General features: G+C 44.1%; 1 protein-coding gene across 2 annotated transcripts in view; it reads left to right on the top strand.

Annotated features, from left to right (window-relative positions):
* The window catches only part of LOC117094682 (10 kDa heat shock protein, mitochondrial), a 57,725-nt gene that overhangs the window by 942 nt on the left and 40,120 nt on the right, over window positions 1-16,663 (top strand). Inside the window, exons 2-4 of one of the 2 annotated variants that reach the window (XM_033230760.1) lie at window positions 136-300; window positions 2,060-2,149; window positions 2,229-2,467. In XM_033230760.1, coding sequence (XP_033086651.1) covers window positions 136-300; window positions 2,060-2,149; window positions 2,229-2,279 — 306 coding nt within the window. In that variant the 3' untranslated portion in view covers window positions 2,280-2,467. Of the gene's footprint in view, window positions 1-135; window positions 301-2,059; window positions 2,150-2,228; window positions 2,468-16,663 lie in introns of those variants that run through there. The other variant, XM_033230761.1, reaches the window with a different exon arrangement.

Below are 16,663 nucleotides of genomic sequence, written 5' to 3'. Positions count from 1 at the left end.
AACGAATAAGCTGAGGTTTGGTTGGTGTTAACTTTCGGAGCCAAAACGTGTTGAGATATATATAACAGGGTGGCGTTGCCTGTTGATAATATGATTACATTTACTTTTTGTTTAAAAACATTTCTCTTCCTCCAGGCAGGACAAGCGTTTAGAAAGTTTCTTCCACTCTTTGACCGAGTATTGGTTGAAAGGAGTGCTGCTGAAACTGTAACCAAAGGAGGCATTATGCTTCCAGAAAAATCTCAAGGAAAAGTATTGCAAGCAACAGTAGTCGCTGTTGGATCGGGTTCTAAAGGAAAGGTAAATGGGGGCTGCGATGGAACTATTTTTTATAGTGTGCAGTGGAGGGAAAAGGAGTAATTCTGTAGTATTAAAAGTCTCCTATTAGGTAGAGTTTATGTCATTTTCAAGATCATTAACTGCTTTGGTTCTAATCTGTTTCTTAAAGGGGAATGACTAATATAAAGTTGCTTATTTTATATGACCAATGCTATGATGCTTATTTTATGTGATAGTTTCGGAGTATTAAAAATTGTCTTCAATAGGCCGGGCGCGGTGGCTCACGCCTGTAATCCCAACACTTTGGTAGGCTGAGGTGGGCGGATCACAAGGTCAGGAGTTCAAGACCAGCCTGACCAACATGGTGAAACCCCGTCTCTACTAAAGATAGAAAAATTAGCCGCGTGTGTTGGCGTCTGCCTGTAATCCCAGGCAGACTAGGGAGGCTGAGGCAGGAAAATCATTTGAACCCTGGAGGCGGAGGTTGCAGGCAGCCGAGATCGCACCACTGCATTCCAGCCTGGGTGACAGGGCAAGACTCCGTCTCAAAAAGAAAAAAAAAATGCCTTCAATAGCAATTTGGTAGCCTAGTATGATCAGTGTTTGCCTTACATTCTAAATTTTTAATAAGACAAAAGAGGCTACGCATGGTGACTCACACCTGTAATCCTTGCATTTTGAGAGGTCAAAGCAAGAGGATCATTTGAGCTCAGGAGTTCGAAACCAGTCTGGGCAACATTGAGACCTAGTATCTACAAATAAATAAATAAAGACAAAAGATGTGCTTCAAGGTAAAATGAGGGGGCATTTAAGAATTGAGAGGAAACTTGGACTGTTCGTTTAACCCCTAACACATTGACATTGCCCTAATCTTAACCAATTGGGGCCTTAGTTGGTGTACCTATCCGAGGAACAGGTTGGTCAGTCTTGTCCAACCTGCAGCCCAGGACAGCTTTGAATGCCGCCTAACACAAATCCCTAAACTTTCTTAAAACATATTTCTTTTGCAAGTTTTTTTAAGCTCATTAGCTACTGTTAATGTTAGTGTATTTTATGTGTGGCCCAACACAATTCCTCCACTGTGGCCCAGGGAAGCCAAAAGATTGGACACCTCTGTTTTAGATATTCCTCAGTTAACTGTTTAGGCCTTAGGCTTCTAAAGACGTCAGCCAAAATACACAGTAAATGCCTAAATGCCGTTGGGGCCAAATAATGTTAGCTGCATTGTTCCAGTTGCTTCTGAGGAGGAAAGCCGTATTGAGGAGCTGTCATGGAATTAGGAAGGAATAGGAAGACTTTGGGGAGTGGACAGTTAGCTGCAGTCCCTTTCCCCAAATCTGTACTTTGGAGGGAACAAAACAATATTACATTTTAGTATGTTGAAGGAAAATATGACCATTTGTATATGGCATTTTCTGGGTGCTGGCTACTGTTGCAGGTTTATTTCATATAGTTGGTAAGTTATGTTAATATTTAACAGTTATAAAGTTAGCTTTAGTTAACTAAAGTTAGCTTTTCCAGAATATTTTCTTGAACTTTTATATTGGAGTCAGGTTTTAGTTTAAGCCACTGTGTATTATTTCAAAAGTGTAACTACAGTGGTATTTTTGAGTGAAGATCTGCAATTCTAGTATGAATCGTATGGCTTAGCCACCAAGTGTATTTTTAATATAATTGGATTTGAGTGAGTGTGTTTCATTAGTTGTAGCGATTTAAAAGTTAACTGTTTATGTTGGGTGAGCTAGATATGTTTGCTAATAAACATCCTTCCTTTTTTAAGGGTGGAGAGATTCAACCGGTTAGCGTGAAAGTTGGAGATAAAGTTCTTCTGCCAGAGTATGGAGGCACCAAAGTAGTTCTAGATGACAAGGTGTGTAAACTTAACAATTCTAAAAAGAAGTCAAATATTTGCGATTAGCTGTCTTAACTAATGGTTTATTCACTTGCAGGATTATTTCCTGTTTAGAGATGGTGACATTCTTGGAAAGTACGTAGACTGAAAAGTCACTATTGAAATGGCATCAACGTGAAGCTGCCCATTCCACTGAAGTTCTGAAATCTTTCATCATGTAAATAATTTCCATATTTCTCTTTTATAATAAACTAATGATAACTAATGACATCCAGTGTCTCCAAAATTGTTTCCTTGTGCTGATACAAACATTTCCAAATAAAAATATGTAAATGAGTGGTTAGTCTTTAGTTATTTTAAGATGGTTTTAGGGTTTTCTAGTTTATGCTTTTTTCTGTTTTTCAAGTAACCTGCAGAGAATTTTGGGAAACAAGATTTTCTAGGTAGGTGCATTTTCACACTGAATTTAGCTTTATTAATACATGATTGATACTGATACCAAGCCATGGATTTACTTTTTTTTTTTTTTTTTTTTCGTGATGGAGTCTCTCTGTCACCCAGGCTAGAGTGCAGTGGTTCGATCTTGGCTCACTGCAATCTCCACCTCCTGGGTTCAAGTGATTCTCCTCCTCAGCCTCCCGAGTACCTGGGATTACAGGCGCCCAGCTGATTTTTGTATTTTTGGTAGAGATAGGTTTTGCCATGTTGCCCAGGCTGGTCTCGGACTCCCAAAGTGCTGGGATTACAAGCCTGAGCCACCACTGCAATATTTAGATTCCAAATATAACAAGCTAACGAGTTACAGGTCTTAAGGTGTTTTATACTTTGTGTATACAGGTTTTCATTCCTAACTCCAATTTATGTAAATACAAAGTATTTTTTGCATGGTTTAACATACTGAATTCCCAGGTACACAAGTACCATGTAAATTGAGGGAATAATTATACTTTCCTTTTTTTTTCTTGTCTTTTTTTTTGGGGGTGGGGAGACAGTCTCACTTTGTCACCCAGGCTGGAGTGCAGTGGCACTATCATGGCTCACTGTGGCCTCCACCTTCTTCCCAGGCTCAGGTGATCCTCCCGCCTCCACCTGCGCCTCCTTGAGTGACTGGGACTACAGGCATGCACAACCATGCCCTATTTTTGTATCTTTTGTAGAAATGGGGTTTTGCCGGCCGGGCGCGGTGGCTCAAGCCTGTAATCCCAGCACTTTGGGAGGCCGAGACGGGTGGATCACGAGGTCAGGAGATCGAGACTATCCTGGCTAACACAGTGAAACCCCGTCTCTACTAAAAAATACAAAAAACTAGCCGGGCGAGGTGGCGGGCGCCTGTAGTCCCAGCTACTCGGGAGGCTGAGGCAGGAGAATGGCGTGAACCCGGGAGGCGGAGATTGCAGTGAGCTGAGACCCGGCCACTGCACTCCAGCCTGGGCAACAGAGCAAGACTCCATCTCAAAAAAAAAAAAAAAAAGAAATGGGGTTTTGCCATGTTGTCCAGGCTGGTCTTGAACTTTCTGTGCTCAAGCAATATGCCTGCCTTGGCCTCCCAGATTGCTGGGATCCCAGGCCTGAGTGAGCCACCACACCTACCACACCTGGCAGCTTTTTGTTTTGTTTTGTTTTGTTTTTAGAACTTTTAAGAGTTGGTCAGTATTTTGGAAAATCAACTTCTGTACATTAACATTAGGACATTGCCTTATTTTTTAATGGTGGTGGGTTATATTTATGCTTTTCTATTTGATACTAGTTTGTCAGGGTTGGAAAACAGCCACATGCTCACCTAGTCAGTATGACCTCAATGCAGTTGAGGTGGAAACGGGAAGACTTCAGTGTAGTTTCTAACCTGATATTGGCATCTAATACCAGGAATATGATGTCAAGTTACCGTAAGACAACGTGAAAACGGCATCACATAGTCCTTGAAGGATGATTGTCCTTGGCGGCCAGCAGCAATGACAAAGCAGTGAGCTCACCAGGGTCAGCCCACTCAGCTGTGGTACATTTTTCCTGTGGCTCAGCTGTAATCCATAGTTTCACCCCAATGAACTTCCCAGCTATACTGCGTCTTTTTTTTTTTTTTGAGACGGAGTCTCGCTCTGCCGCCCAGGCTGAAGTGCAGTGGCCGGATCTCGGCTCACTGCAAGCTCCGCCTCCCGGGTTCACGCCATTCTCCTGCCTCAGCCTCCCGAGTAGCTGGGACTACAGGCGCCCGCCACGTCGCCCGGCTAGTTTTTTGTATTTTTAGTAGAGACGGGGTTTCACCATGTTAGCCAGGATGGTCTCGATCTCCTGACCTCGTGATCCGCCCGTCTCGGCCTCCCAAAGTGCTGGGATTACAGGCTTGAGCCACCGCGCCCGGCCTACTGCGTCTTTTAAGCTTTGTTTTGTAAGCATTGAAAAGAATGGTGCTGAGAAGCTCTCCATGATTACCTGAGCCTCAGTGACCACCATCTTCACCTGAAGCTGCCCAGCATCTAGTGACCAAGTATCTAAGGCCACTTAGCAATAGCGGAGGTGCTCTGGCATCCTCCTAGTGTTTTTTTATGTCTTGTTCTATTTTAGGAGACAGAGTCTTTCTCTGTTGCCCAGGCTGGAGTGTAGTGGCATCTCACTGCAATCTCCGCCTCCCAGGTTCAAGCAATTCTCGTGCCTCAGCTTCCCAAGTCGCTGGGCTACAGGCGCCTGCCACCACGCCCTGCTAATGTTTCGTATTTTTAGTAGAGACGGGTTTCACCGTGTTAGGATGGTCTCCATCTCTTGACTCATGATCCACCCGCCTTGGCCTTCCAAAGTGCTGGGATTACCGGCATGAGCCACCGCGCCCAGCTCATTTCATTTTTAAAAACTTAACACTGCGGCTGGGTGCGGTGGCTCAAGCCTGTAATCCTAGCACTTTGGGAGGCCGAGGCGGGCGGATCACGAGGTCAGGAGATTGAGACTATCCTGGCTAACACGGTGAAACCCCGTCTCTACTAAAAAATACAAAAAACTCGCCGGGCGAGGTGGCGGGTGCCTGTAGTCCCAGCTACTCGGGAGGCTGAGGCAGGAGAATGGCGTAAACCCGGGAAGCGGAGCTTGCAGTGAGCTGAGATCCGGCCACTGCACTCCAGCCTGGGCAACAGAACAAGACTCCGTCTCAAAAAAAAAAAAAAAAAAATTAACACTGCTACATAATTTGGTAAAAAAAAAAACCCAAGGCAAGTAATTGCAGCTACTTGGACGGCTGAGGCAGGAGAATGGCTTGAACCTGGGAGGCGGAGGTTGTAGTGAGCAAAGATTGTACCACTGCACTCCAACCTGGGTGACACGGTGAGACTCTGTTTTGAAAAAAAAAGTATATATATGATATATATACATACATATGTGGTATATATACATATGTGTGTGTGTGTATACTTTGGCTGAGTGCCTTCTCTCCAGGGTGAGCACTGTGATCGAATAGCTAACAGGAGCAGGAGAATTTTCTAGGTGCTGGCTACTGTTAAAGGTGCTTTTCTTTTCTTTTTTTTTTTTTTTGTCTCGCTCTGTCGCCCAGGCTGGAGTTCAGTGGCCAGATCTCAGCTCACTGCAAACTCTGCCTCCCGGGTTTACGCCATTCTCCTGCCTCAGCCTCCCGAGTAGCTGGGACTACAGGCGCCCGCCACCTCGCCCCGCTAGTTTTTTGTACTTTTTAGTGGAGAAGGGTTTTCACCGTGTTAGCCAGGATGGTCTCGATCTCCTGACCTCGTGATCCACCCGTCTCGGCCTCCCAAAGTGCTGGGATTACAGGCTTGAGCCACCGCGCCGGGCCAAAGGTGCTTTTCTTTCTTTTTTTTTTTTTTGAGACGGAGTCTCGCTCTGTCGCCCAGGCTGGAGTGCAGTGGCCGGATCTCAGCTCATTGCAAGCTCCGCCTCCCGGGTTTAAGCCATTCTCCTGCCTCAGCCTCCCGAGTAGCTGGGACTACAGGCGCCCGCCACCTCGCCCGGCTAGTTTTTTGTATTTTTTAGTAGAGACGGGGTTTCACCGTGTTAGCCAGGAGGGTCTCGATCTCCTGACCTCGTGATCTGCCCGTCTCGGCCTCCCAAAGTGCTGGGATTACAGGCTTGAGCCAGCGCGCCCGGGCAAAAGTGCTTTTCATGTATTAATTGGTTTAATATTTCAACAACCTTATGAGATAGGTACTGTTCTCATCTTGCAGATGAGAAAGCTAAGGTACAGAAGGGGTTAATAACCAAGGTTGTTCAGTGGTAAGTGGCAAAGCCAGGATTCAGACACAGTCCATCTCCAGACTCTTTAAAACTTGATCCTTTATAGCCTTTGCTACTTTGTTAATTCTAAGCATTATTCCAATTAATCCTGGTGATACCCACTGTGGTATGGGGAATGGGTAGTACCAAATGATGTATGGCACTTAAGTGCCTAGTATGTCATGTGTTGAATTTAACAAAACTGAGTCACAGCAGAGGATAAATAGCTTGATGTAGCTGTAGCAGCTAGGGAGAAGACTTAAGATTCAAACCCAATAATGCTACACTAGAATGGTTGGATGCGGTGGCTTGTGCTCGTAATTCCAGCACTTTGGGAGGCCGAGGTGGGCAGATCTCTTGAGGAGATTGAGACAGCCTGGGCAATATGGCGAAACCCTGTCTGTACAAAAAATATAAAAAGCTACTCGAGGGGCTGAGGTGGGGAGGTTAAGGCTGTGGTGAGCCGAGATTGTGCCACCACACTGCAATCTGGGTGACAGAATGAGACCCTGTCTTAAAAAAGAATCATATACTAGAATTGATTACCAACCCTTAAGCTTAACTATCAGCTACCAGCGGTCTTAGTAATCAAACTTATTTTCTAGGTTTAATTCTCCATAAATTAATCTGAAAATGTCTTTTAAAAGTTGTGTCCCATATTTATTTTGAGAGGAATTAAAATTTAAAGTTTTAAATGGCATGGAATAATGATCTCAACTTTTGATCATCTTCCCATCTGTGAAGTAGTAGGTACTTCCACTATATGTATATTTACGTTTATGCACCTGTTACTGCCTTTGGTATACTAAAGCTTACTTTTTGTCAAACTTAGATACTGCAATTATGCCTAAAAGTTATTTATTATATTGTCGAAGTGGATTATCAATTTCATACTCTGCTCACGCACAGCTAGATAATATGCTTTGCGTATCATAACCTTGGGAGCACAGATTCTTCTGTATTACCAAAGAGAAACCTTGACTCAAGAGATGAAGAAATCGTTCCAAGGCCATGTGGCTAATATATTATAGAGTAAGGAATCTGTTCAAAGGCTATGACTTTCCCATTATTCTCCAATGCTATTTTCCTAAGACCCAAATAAATTAGTTTTGATATATGAGGTAATAGTTCACAAAGCTTGGTTCATCCTTGCAATTGCCAGGTAAATTTAAAATTTCAGGGCCTTATCCAAACCTACTAAATCGAAGGATAAGATAATTTTTGAACCACAGAAGCAGTCCTACTGTGATGCCTGCCTAGCAGAATTGCTAAAGAAATATTTTTTTTTTTTTTTTTTGAGACAGAGCCTTAGTCTGTCTATCCGGCTGAAGTGCAGTTGTGTGATGATAGCTCACTGCAGCCTCCAACTCTTGGGCTCAAGCAATCCTCCCACTTCAGCCTCCAGAGTAGCTGGAAGTACAGGCCTGTGTCACCATGTGTGGGTAAAAAAAATTTTTTTTTTTTGACAGGGTCTTCCTCTAGTGCTCAAGCTGGAGCACAGTGGTGCTATCACGGCTCACTGCAGCCTTGACCTCCTAGGTTCAATTGATCCTCCCACCTCAGCCTCCCAAGTAACTGGGACTACACATGCATGTCACCATGCCCGGCTAATTTTTGTATTTTTTTTTTTTGAGACGGAGTTTCACTCTGTCGCCCAGGCTGGAGTGCAGTGGTGTGATCTCTGCTCACTGCAACATCTGCCTCCCAGGTTCAAGTGATTCTACTGCCTCAATCTCCTGAGTAGCTGGGATTATAGGCACCTGCCACTGCGCCCAGCTGATTTTTGTATTTTTAGTCAAGATGGGTTTTCACCATGTTGGTCAGACTGGTCTTGAACTCCTGATCTCAGGTGATCTACCTTCCTTGGCTTCCCAAAGTGCTGGGATTACTGGTGTGAGCAACTGCACCGGGCGGATTTTTGTATTTTTTGTAGAGACCAGGTTTCACTATATTGCCCAGACTGGTCTCAAACTCCTGGGGTCAAGTGACCTCCCACCTTGGCCTTCCAAAGTGCTGGAATCACAGGTGCATAATTTATTTTTTAGTGAATGGTGTATGTATCTGACTTTATTTTTTTAGAGATGGGGTCTCACTGTGCTCTCCAGACTAGTCTTGCTCTACTGAGCTCAAGCAATCTTCCTGCCTCAGCCTCCAGAAAAGCTGGGACAACTTTATTTTTTTAATCAATGAGTAGCTTGTTGTCACAAGTTTACTTACTGGATTATCCATTCTTCTCCCTGCACACCACCCCCCACCTCCTTTCTCTCTATGCCCAGAAATCAGAGATATTGCCTTTATCACACATGAAATTTCTATATATGCCTACTCCTGGGTTTAATAAGTTGTTCTATTGACCTCCCTATTCCATCACATTGCTTTCAATGTAAATAGTTTTATATTTAAGTTTGACATCTGATAAGGCAAGTCTTCCCTATACCTACTCACCTGGCTGAAAGTATGTTCTTTGTTCCTATATGAGCTGCCAGCTTGTTCTTCAGTGTGATACCAAGTCATGCTTCCTCCAGCAAGTTAATGACTGTTTTCACTGCACCCACACAAAAATGGAGTTTTGAACTTCTGACTTATTTGTGTGAAGAGTATTTAAATATATTTTCTTTTTCTTTTTTTTCTTTTCTAAAAGGAGTTTTGCTCTTGTTGCCAGGCTGGAGTGCAATGGCATGATCTCGACTCACTGCAACCTCCGCCTCCCAGGTTCAAGCGATTCTCCTGCTTCAGCCTCCTGAGTAGCTGGGATTACAGGCATGTGCCACCACACTCGACTAATTTTTTTGTATTTTTAATAGAGATGGGGTGTCACCATGTTGGTCAGGCTGGTCTTGAACTCCTGACCTCAAGTGATCCACCCGCCTCGGCCTCCCAAAGTGCTGGGATTATAGGCATGAGCCACTGCACCCAGCTTATTTTCCTTTACTCTCAAGCAACCTCTATCAGAGAGCCCAATCAAACCTAGCTCTTGTCCTGGTTGCTTACATACTAGTTCTGTTACATTTGACAAATTACCTAACCCCTCTTAGCTTATGAATGAACTGCAAAACAAGGGCATTAGATTTGCCTCTTAACGTTTTGAGTCAAGCCTATTTGTTTTGGTTAAACTTTTATTTATTTAAAAATAAATAATATGTTCATGTAAAAATTTAAAAGTATGTATCCTGAAAAGAATGCTCTCTATCCTTGTCCCCCAGCCACCCAGTTCCATCCTTGGAAGTAACTAGTATAACTTTTTATATTCTTCCTTTCAGGTGTTTTATGTATATATACATATATGTAAATGTGTATGTATAGATGTACATATCTTATGTGTATGAAATATATATTCATTTTTTCTTTTTTAAAAAATGACATTCCATACATACCATTTGACGCCTTGCTTTTTTACATTAATAATTGGTCTCTGGTATTAATCTATATATAAAGATATTTTAAAACTGGTTCCACTAGGTGGAACCAGTACCTTGGAGTTTTAGATGTTATGTATTACAGTTGTTCGTTCGAGGAAGTATCCTTGCTTATAAGCATGTTGGCGAGAAGTGTTAGTAAATATGTAAATTTATGTTCTATGGACGGTTAAGCATTTATAGTACTATATAATATTCATGTGGACAAGCAGTAATGCACGAATTACATAGGGGCATATAAAATTAGTAATGCACGAATTACATAGGGGCATATAAAAGATGTTCAATTATATGGATAAGCCATAATTTATTTCAGGATGCCCCCCAGCCATGATAGATATTTAAGTTATTCTAGTCTTTTTCTATTAGAAACACTTCTGCAATGAATAAATGTATGCATAACTAAATACATTTGAATTTGTACTAAATACATTTGTACATTTGAACAAGCATATCTGTAAGATAAATTCCTAGGTACAGAACTGCTATGTCAAAGGTTTTGTGAATTTTAATCATACATGTGCACATACACAGACATGGATCTCCAAGTTGTCCTTCACTGAAGTCCCATCAGTTTTATTTATTTATTTATTTTTGACACAGAGTTTCACTCTTTTTTTTTTTTTTTTTTTTTTTGAGACGGAGTCTCGCTCTATCGCCCGGGCTGGAGTGCAGTGGCCGGATCTCAGCTCACTGCAAGCTCCGCCTCCCGGGTTTATGCCATTCTCCTGCCTCAGCCTCCCGAGTAGCTGGGACTACAGGTGCCCGCCACCTCGCCCGGCTAGTTTTTTGTATTTTTTAGTAGAGACGGGGTTTCACCGTATTAGCCAGGATGGTCTCGATCTCCTGACCTCGTGATCCGCCCGTCTCGGCCTCCCAAAGTGCTGGGATTACAGGCTTGAGCCACCGCACCCGGCCCAGAGTTTCACTCTTATTGCCCAGGCTGGAGTGCAGTGGCACGATCTTGGCTCACTGCAACCTCCACCTCCTGGGCTCAAGTGATTCTCCTATCTCAGCCTCCAGAGTAGCTAGGATTACAGGTGCTCGCCACCACACCTGGCTAATTTTGTATTTTTAGTAGATATGAGATTTCACCATGTTGACCAGGCTGGTCTCAAACTCCTGATCTCAGGTGATCCACCCACCTTGAGAGTGCTGGGATTACAGGCGTGAGCCACTGCGCCCAGCCAAAACGTCCATCGATTAACAGTCCTACTAGCGGCCTGGCGCAGTGGCTCACGCCTGTAATCCCAGCACTTTGGGAGGCCGAGGTGGGCGGATCACGAGGTCAGGAGATCGAGACCAACCTGGCTAACACAGTGAAACCCTGTCTCTACTAAAAAAAAAGAAAATACAAAAAATAAACCAGGTGTGGTGGCGGGTGCCTGTAGTCCCAGCTACTTTGGAGGCTGAGGCAGGAGAATGGCGTGAACCCAGGAGGCGGAGCTTGCAGTGACCAGAGATTGCGCCACTGCACTCCAGCCTGGGCAATACAGTGGGACTCCATCTCAAAAAAACAGTCCTACTAGCAATGTATTTTTTTTTCTTCTTTCTATAATGCAGGATGTTGTAAAGTTCTTATTTTGCCAATCTGATAATTTTACTCTTTATCATGATGAATGAGGATGAGCATTGTATGTGTTTAAGACTTTTTTTTTTTTTTTTTGAGACAGGGTCTTGTCTGTCGCACAGGCTAGAGTGCAGTGGCACCATTACGGCTCACTACAGCCTTGACGTCCTGGGCTCAGGTGATCCTCTCACCTCAGCCTACCAAGCAGCCAGGACTACAGATGCGAGCTACCACGCCCATCTAATTTTTGTAGAGAGAGGGTTTTGCCATGTTGCTCAGGCTGGACTTGAACTCCTGGACTCAAGCGATCTGCCCACCTCAGCCTCTCAAAGTGCTGAGATTACAGGCACGAGCCACTTTGCTTACCCTTGTTAACTGGTTATTCCTATTCACTTAATATCTTCTGCCTATTTTTTGACTGAGTGCTTGATCTTTTATGACTTTTATTTATTAAAGAAATTAGTTCTTTGTGGTTTTTCTTCCCTCTAGTTTGTCATTTGGGTTTTGATTTTGTTTATGCCTTGAGCTTGTAGAAAGTCAGTTTGGTGTATTTGAATTACTAAATATTTTTCTTTATGGCTTCTGGGTATGATATTAAACTCTGAAAAGTCTTCTCCAAAACTTGAAGTTTCTTCCATGGTTTCTTTAGGTATTTTTATAGTTTGGGTTTTTCTTTAAAAAAAAAAAAAAAGACTTTGATTTTGGCTTCATCTGTAGATTTTCCTGTTAAAAGATGTAAGAAATGGTTAAGATTCCCCTATCCTTTTATAGATTAAGCCTAATTCTTTAAGACACTTAAAATTTCGCTTGCAAAATGCCCTTTCAGAGGCCGGGTGCAGTGGCTCACGCCTGTAATCCCAGCACTTTGGGAGGCCGAGGTGGGTGGATCATGACGTCAGGAGATCGAGACCATCCTGGCTAACATGGTGAAACACCGTCTCTACTAAAAATACAAAAAGTTAGCTGGGTGTGGTGGAAGGTGCCTGTAGTTCCAGCTACTTGGGAGGCTGAGGCAGGAGAATGGCGTGAATCCAGGAGGCGCAGCTTACAGTGAGCCAAGATTGAGCCACTGCACTCCAGCCTGGGCAACATGAGCGAGACTCCGTCTCAAAAAAAAAAAAAAAAAAAAAGAATGCCCTTTCAGTCTCATTTAGCCTGAAGACATGACTTGGAAAAACATCAATGGTTATTTACTTACGTGGCTTGAATGTTAGTTTAAAAGGCTAGTTTATTATAGTATTTTTAAGTCACTAATTTTCTGAATATGTGCTAGGCACTGTTCTAAGCACTGGATATACAGGGATGAATAAGATGGGGGAAGCACACAATAACAACTAAATAAATAGCATGATTTTAGATACACATCAGTGTTATCAAGAAAATAAAGACAGGCTAGGCACAGTGCCTCACACCTGTAATCCCAGCACTTTGGGAGGCTGAAGTGAGGATTACTTGAGCCTAGGAGGTCCAGGCTGTAGTGAGTGGTGATCATGCCACTACACTCCAGCCCGGGCAAGAGCACAAGACACTGTCTCAAGGGGGAAGAAAAAGGATAAAGCCCAGTGTCTCACACCTGTAATACTAGCATTTTGAGAGGCCAAGGCAGGAGGATCCTTTGAGGCCAGGCGTTCGAGACCAGCCTGGGCAACAAAGTGAGACAGTCTCTTTAAAAAAAAAAAAAGGCCGGGCGTGGTGGCTCAAGCCTGTAATCCCAGCACTTTGGGAGGCCGAGACGGGTGGATCACGAGGTCAGGAGATCAAGACCATCCTGGCTAACATGGTGAAACCCCGTCTCTACTAAAAAAAAAAAAAAATACAAAAAACTAGCCAGGCGAGGTGGCGGGCGCCTGTAGTCCCAGCTACTCGGGAGGCTGAGGCAGGAGAATGGCGTAAACCCGGGAGGCGGAGCTTGCAGTGAGCTGAGATCCGGCCACTGCACTCCAGCCTGGGCGACAGAGCGAGACTCCGTCTCAAAAAAAAAAAGAAAAAAGGGCCGGGCGTGGTGGCTCATGCCTGTAATCCCAACACTTGGGAGGCTAAGGTGGACGGATCACGAGGTCAGGAAATCGAGACCATCCTGGCCAACATGGTGAAACCCCGTCTCTACTAAAATACAAAAAATTAGTCTGGCATGGTGGTGCACACCTGTATTCCCAGCTACTCAGGAGGCTGAGGCAGGGGAATTGCTTGAACCCGGGAGGTGGAGGTTGCAGTGAGCCGACATCAGGCCACTGCACTTCAGCCTGGTGAGAGTGAGACTCCATCTCAAGAAAACAAAACAAAACAAAAACAGAGAGAGAATAATGTTCAAATAATATGTTGAAGATGTATGAAACCATATATAGGCACTGACTTGTTCAACTGTGAATATACGTTCCCATGCTTCCCTGCTGCTTCAACTTTGCTTGGCTTGTAATGAAATCTCCTACAGTTCTGCACATAAATGCTATCCACACTTTAAGACACATTCCAACTACATACATCATTCACAGTGTGCCAATTTTGCTTTTAGACTGGCTTCCTTTAAGCCAAAATGGCTGCTGCAGGCCCATATTGGGCAATATCCATTGGCAGAAAAAAGAGAGCATCTCTTCTGGTATCTTCTGAAGAGCAAGTAAATCTTTCTCCAAAGTGCTTCATCACATCGTTTCACATTTCTTTGCTTTGCTTTATTTTACTTTATAATTTTTTTGAGACAGGATCTCACTCTGTCACACAGGCTGGAGTGCAGTGGTGCAATTATGGCTCACTGCAGCCTTGAACTCCCAGGGTGAAGCAATCTTCCCATCTCAGCCTTCTGAGTAGCTAGGACTACAGGTGTGTGCCTCTATGCCCAGCTAATTTTTGTATTTTTTTGTAGAGGGTGTGTGTGTGGGGGGGGGGGAGGTTATACTATGTTGCCCAGGCAGGTCTTGAACTCCTGGACTCAAGCAATCTTCTCACCTCAGCCTCCCAAAGTGCTGGAATTACAGGTGTGAACCACAGAGTCTGGCCCTTTCACACTTAGACCAACAGGAATTTATCCCTCAGCTAGACATGTGTTTACCTTTCCCTGGTCATAGGGTGAGAGATGAACACTGAGCAAGATCAGAGTCTGTTTGCAAAGAGCATGTGAAAGGGGCTGCTTCATTACTTAAGGCGTTTAGCCTTATACTGTAGTAATCTACATAAGATGCTTTCCCATTAATTTCAAGGCTCTTTGAGGAAAGCTTGTCTTATATGACTTGTTTTTCTAAGACCACCAGAGCGGGCACAAAAGAACCAGCGACTAGGCAAGTGTAGGAGCAAAACTGCAAGTTTATTTTGGTCACCTAGCTTCAGGGGAAGAAGGTGGGTGGGGAGAGGTCTGTCGGCCTCCGGCAAATGAGGCCCACAGAGTCGCCCGTGGAGCTCTCGGACCGAGTTCCGACAGTCCCGACCGCAGTGGGGAAGCTGGGAAGTCCGTGCGTGGCATTCGTCCGGAGCGGCTTTTCTAGGAGTGGGAGGGTGATAGGCGGGGCATGGGCGTGTCAGGGGCGTTCCGCAGGTGCGACCAGGTAAATCTTGGTCTCTTCGGATTGACATCACCTGGCGCATGCCTAGTTGGTCTGCACCTTCCCGGGATGCCGGCTGCATTTTCGCGCGCGCGGGAAAAGTTGGGGGGATGAAGAACCCGGAAGTGCACCATCTTGCCTCCGTTCATCCAAACATTATATATCTTCTTGTTTTTCAGCACTTAGCCCAGTGCCTTGCATATAATATGCATCAACTCTTTTTTTTTTTTTTTCTTGAGATGGAGTCTCACTCTGTTACCCAGACTGGAGTGCAGTGGCTCGATCTCAGCTCACTGCAATCTCCGCTTCCCGGGTTCAAGCGATTCTCCTGCCTCAGCCTCCCGAGTAGCTGGGACTACAGGTGCGCACCACTGTGCCCAGCTAATTTTTGTATTTTTTTTAATAGAGACGGGGATTTCACTATGTTGGCCAGGCTGGAGTTGAACCCCTGACCTTGTGATCTGCCCACCTCGGCCTCCCAAAGTGCTGGGATTACAGGCTTGAGCCACCGCATCTGGCCTGCATTAACTATTTTACTTGGATTTAAAAATTCCCCAAAGTGAATTTCATATTGGATAATTTTTTTTAATGTGTCAATGATTTGAAGCTCATGGATAATTTGAAATTGCTTATGATACTTTTGCTTTATAAAATATTTTCTTCTATAAAACATTTCTTCTATAGAGTTCCATATTTAATTTTATGCTTGCTTTCATACTTTATGGGGCAGAGGGAAAGAACTGCTATGCACAGTCTTCATTACACATGAAGAAACCTTTATTTGATAGCTTATTCAATGTCTTACAGTTAACAGGCAAGAGAATCTATGAAGGGGTGGCCTGCCCCTCCACACCTGTGGACGTTTCTCGTTAGGTGGAATGAGAGACTTGAGAAAAGAAATGAGACACAGAGACAAAGTATAGAGAAATAAAAGGTGGGCCCAGGGGACCGGCGCTCAGCATACAGAGGACCCGCGCCGGCACCGGTCTCTGAGTTCCCTTAGTATTTATTGATAATTATCTTTACCATCTTAAAGAAAAGGGAGTGGCAGGACAACAGGGTCATTGCAGGGAGAAAGTCAGCAATAAGACATATGAATAAAGATCTCTATGACATGAGTAAGTTTAAGGAAAAGTGCTGTGCCTTGATATGCATATGCAAGCATCCCCATAAACCTTTTTAGTGCATAAAGAGCAGCATTGCGCTAGCAAGGCCCACCCTTCGCCCTAAGGTGGTTTTCTCCTTTTTCAGTAAACAGAACATACAATCAGGTTTTACACTGAGATGATCCATTGCCCAGGGACGGGCAGGAGACAGATGCTTTTCTCTATCTCAAACTGCCAACAACCACCAAGAGGCCTTCTTTCCTCTTGCACTAGTCCTCCTCAGCACAGACCCTTCACAGGTGTCAGGCTGGGGGACGATTAGGTCTTTCTCTTCCCACGAGGCCATATTTCAGCCTATCACATGCGGAGAAACCTTGGACAATACCTAGCTTTCCTAGGCAGAGGTCCCTGCGACCTTTGGCAGTATGCGTATTCCTGGGTACTTGAGATTAAGAGAACCGTGATGACTTTTAACCAGCAAGCTGCCTTCAGGCACTTGTTTAACAAAGCACACCCTGCACAGCCCAAAATCCTTTAAACCTTGAGTCACCATAGCACATGTCTCTTGCAAGGACAAGGTTGGGGGTAGGGTCACAGATTGACAGCATCTCAAATACAGAATAAAATGGAGTCTCTTATGTCTACTTCTTTCTATATAGACACAGTAACAGTCCGATCTT

Source organism: Trachypithecus francoisi, unplaced genomic scaffold, assembly GCF_009764315.1.
Source record: "Trachypithecus francoisi isolate TF-2019V2 unplaced genomic scaffold, Tfra_2.0 Lachesis_group13, whole genome shotgun sequence".
In the NCBI taxonomy this organism is placed as follows: domain Eukaryota; kingdom Metazoa; phylum Chordata; class Mammalia; order Primates; family Cercopithecidae; genus Trachypithecus; species Trachypithecus francoisi.
The sequence above is the reverse complement of the archived record's forward strand: the minus strand, read 5'-3'. Positions and strand labels throughout refer to the sequence as shown.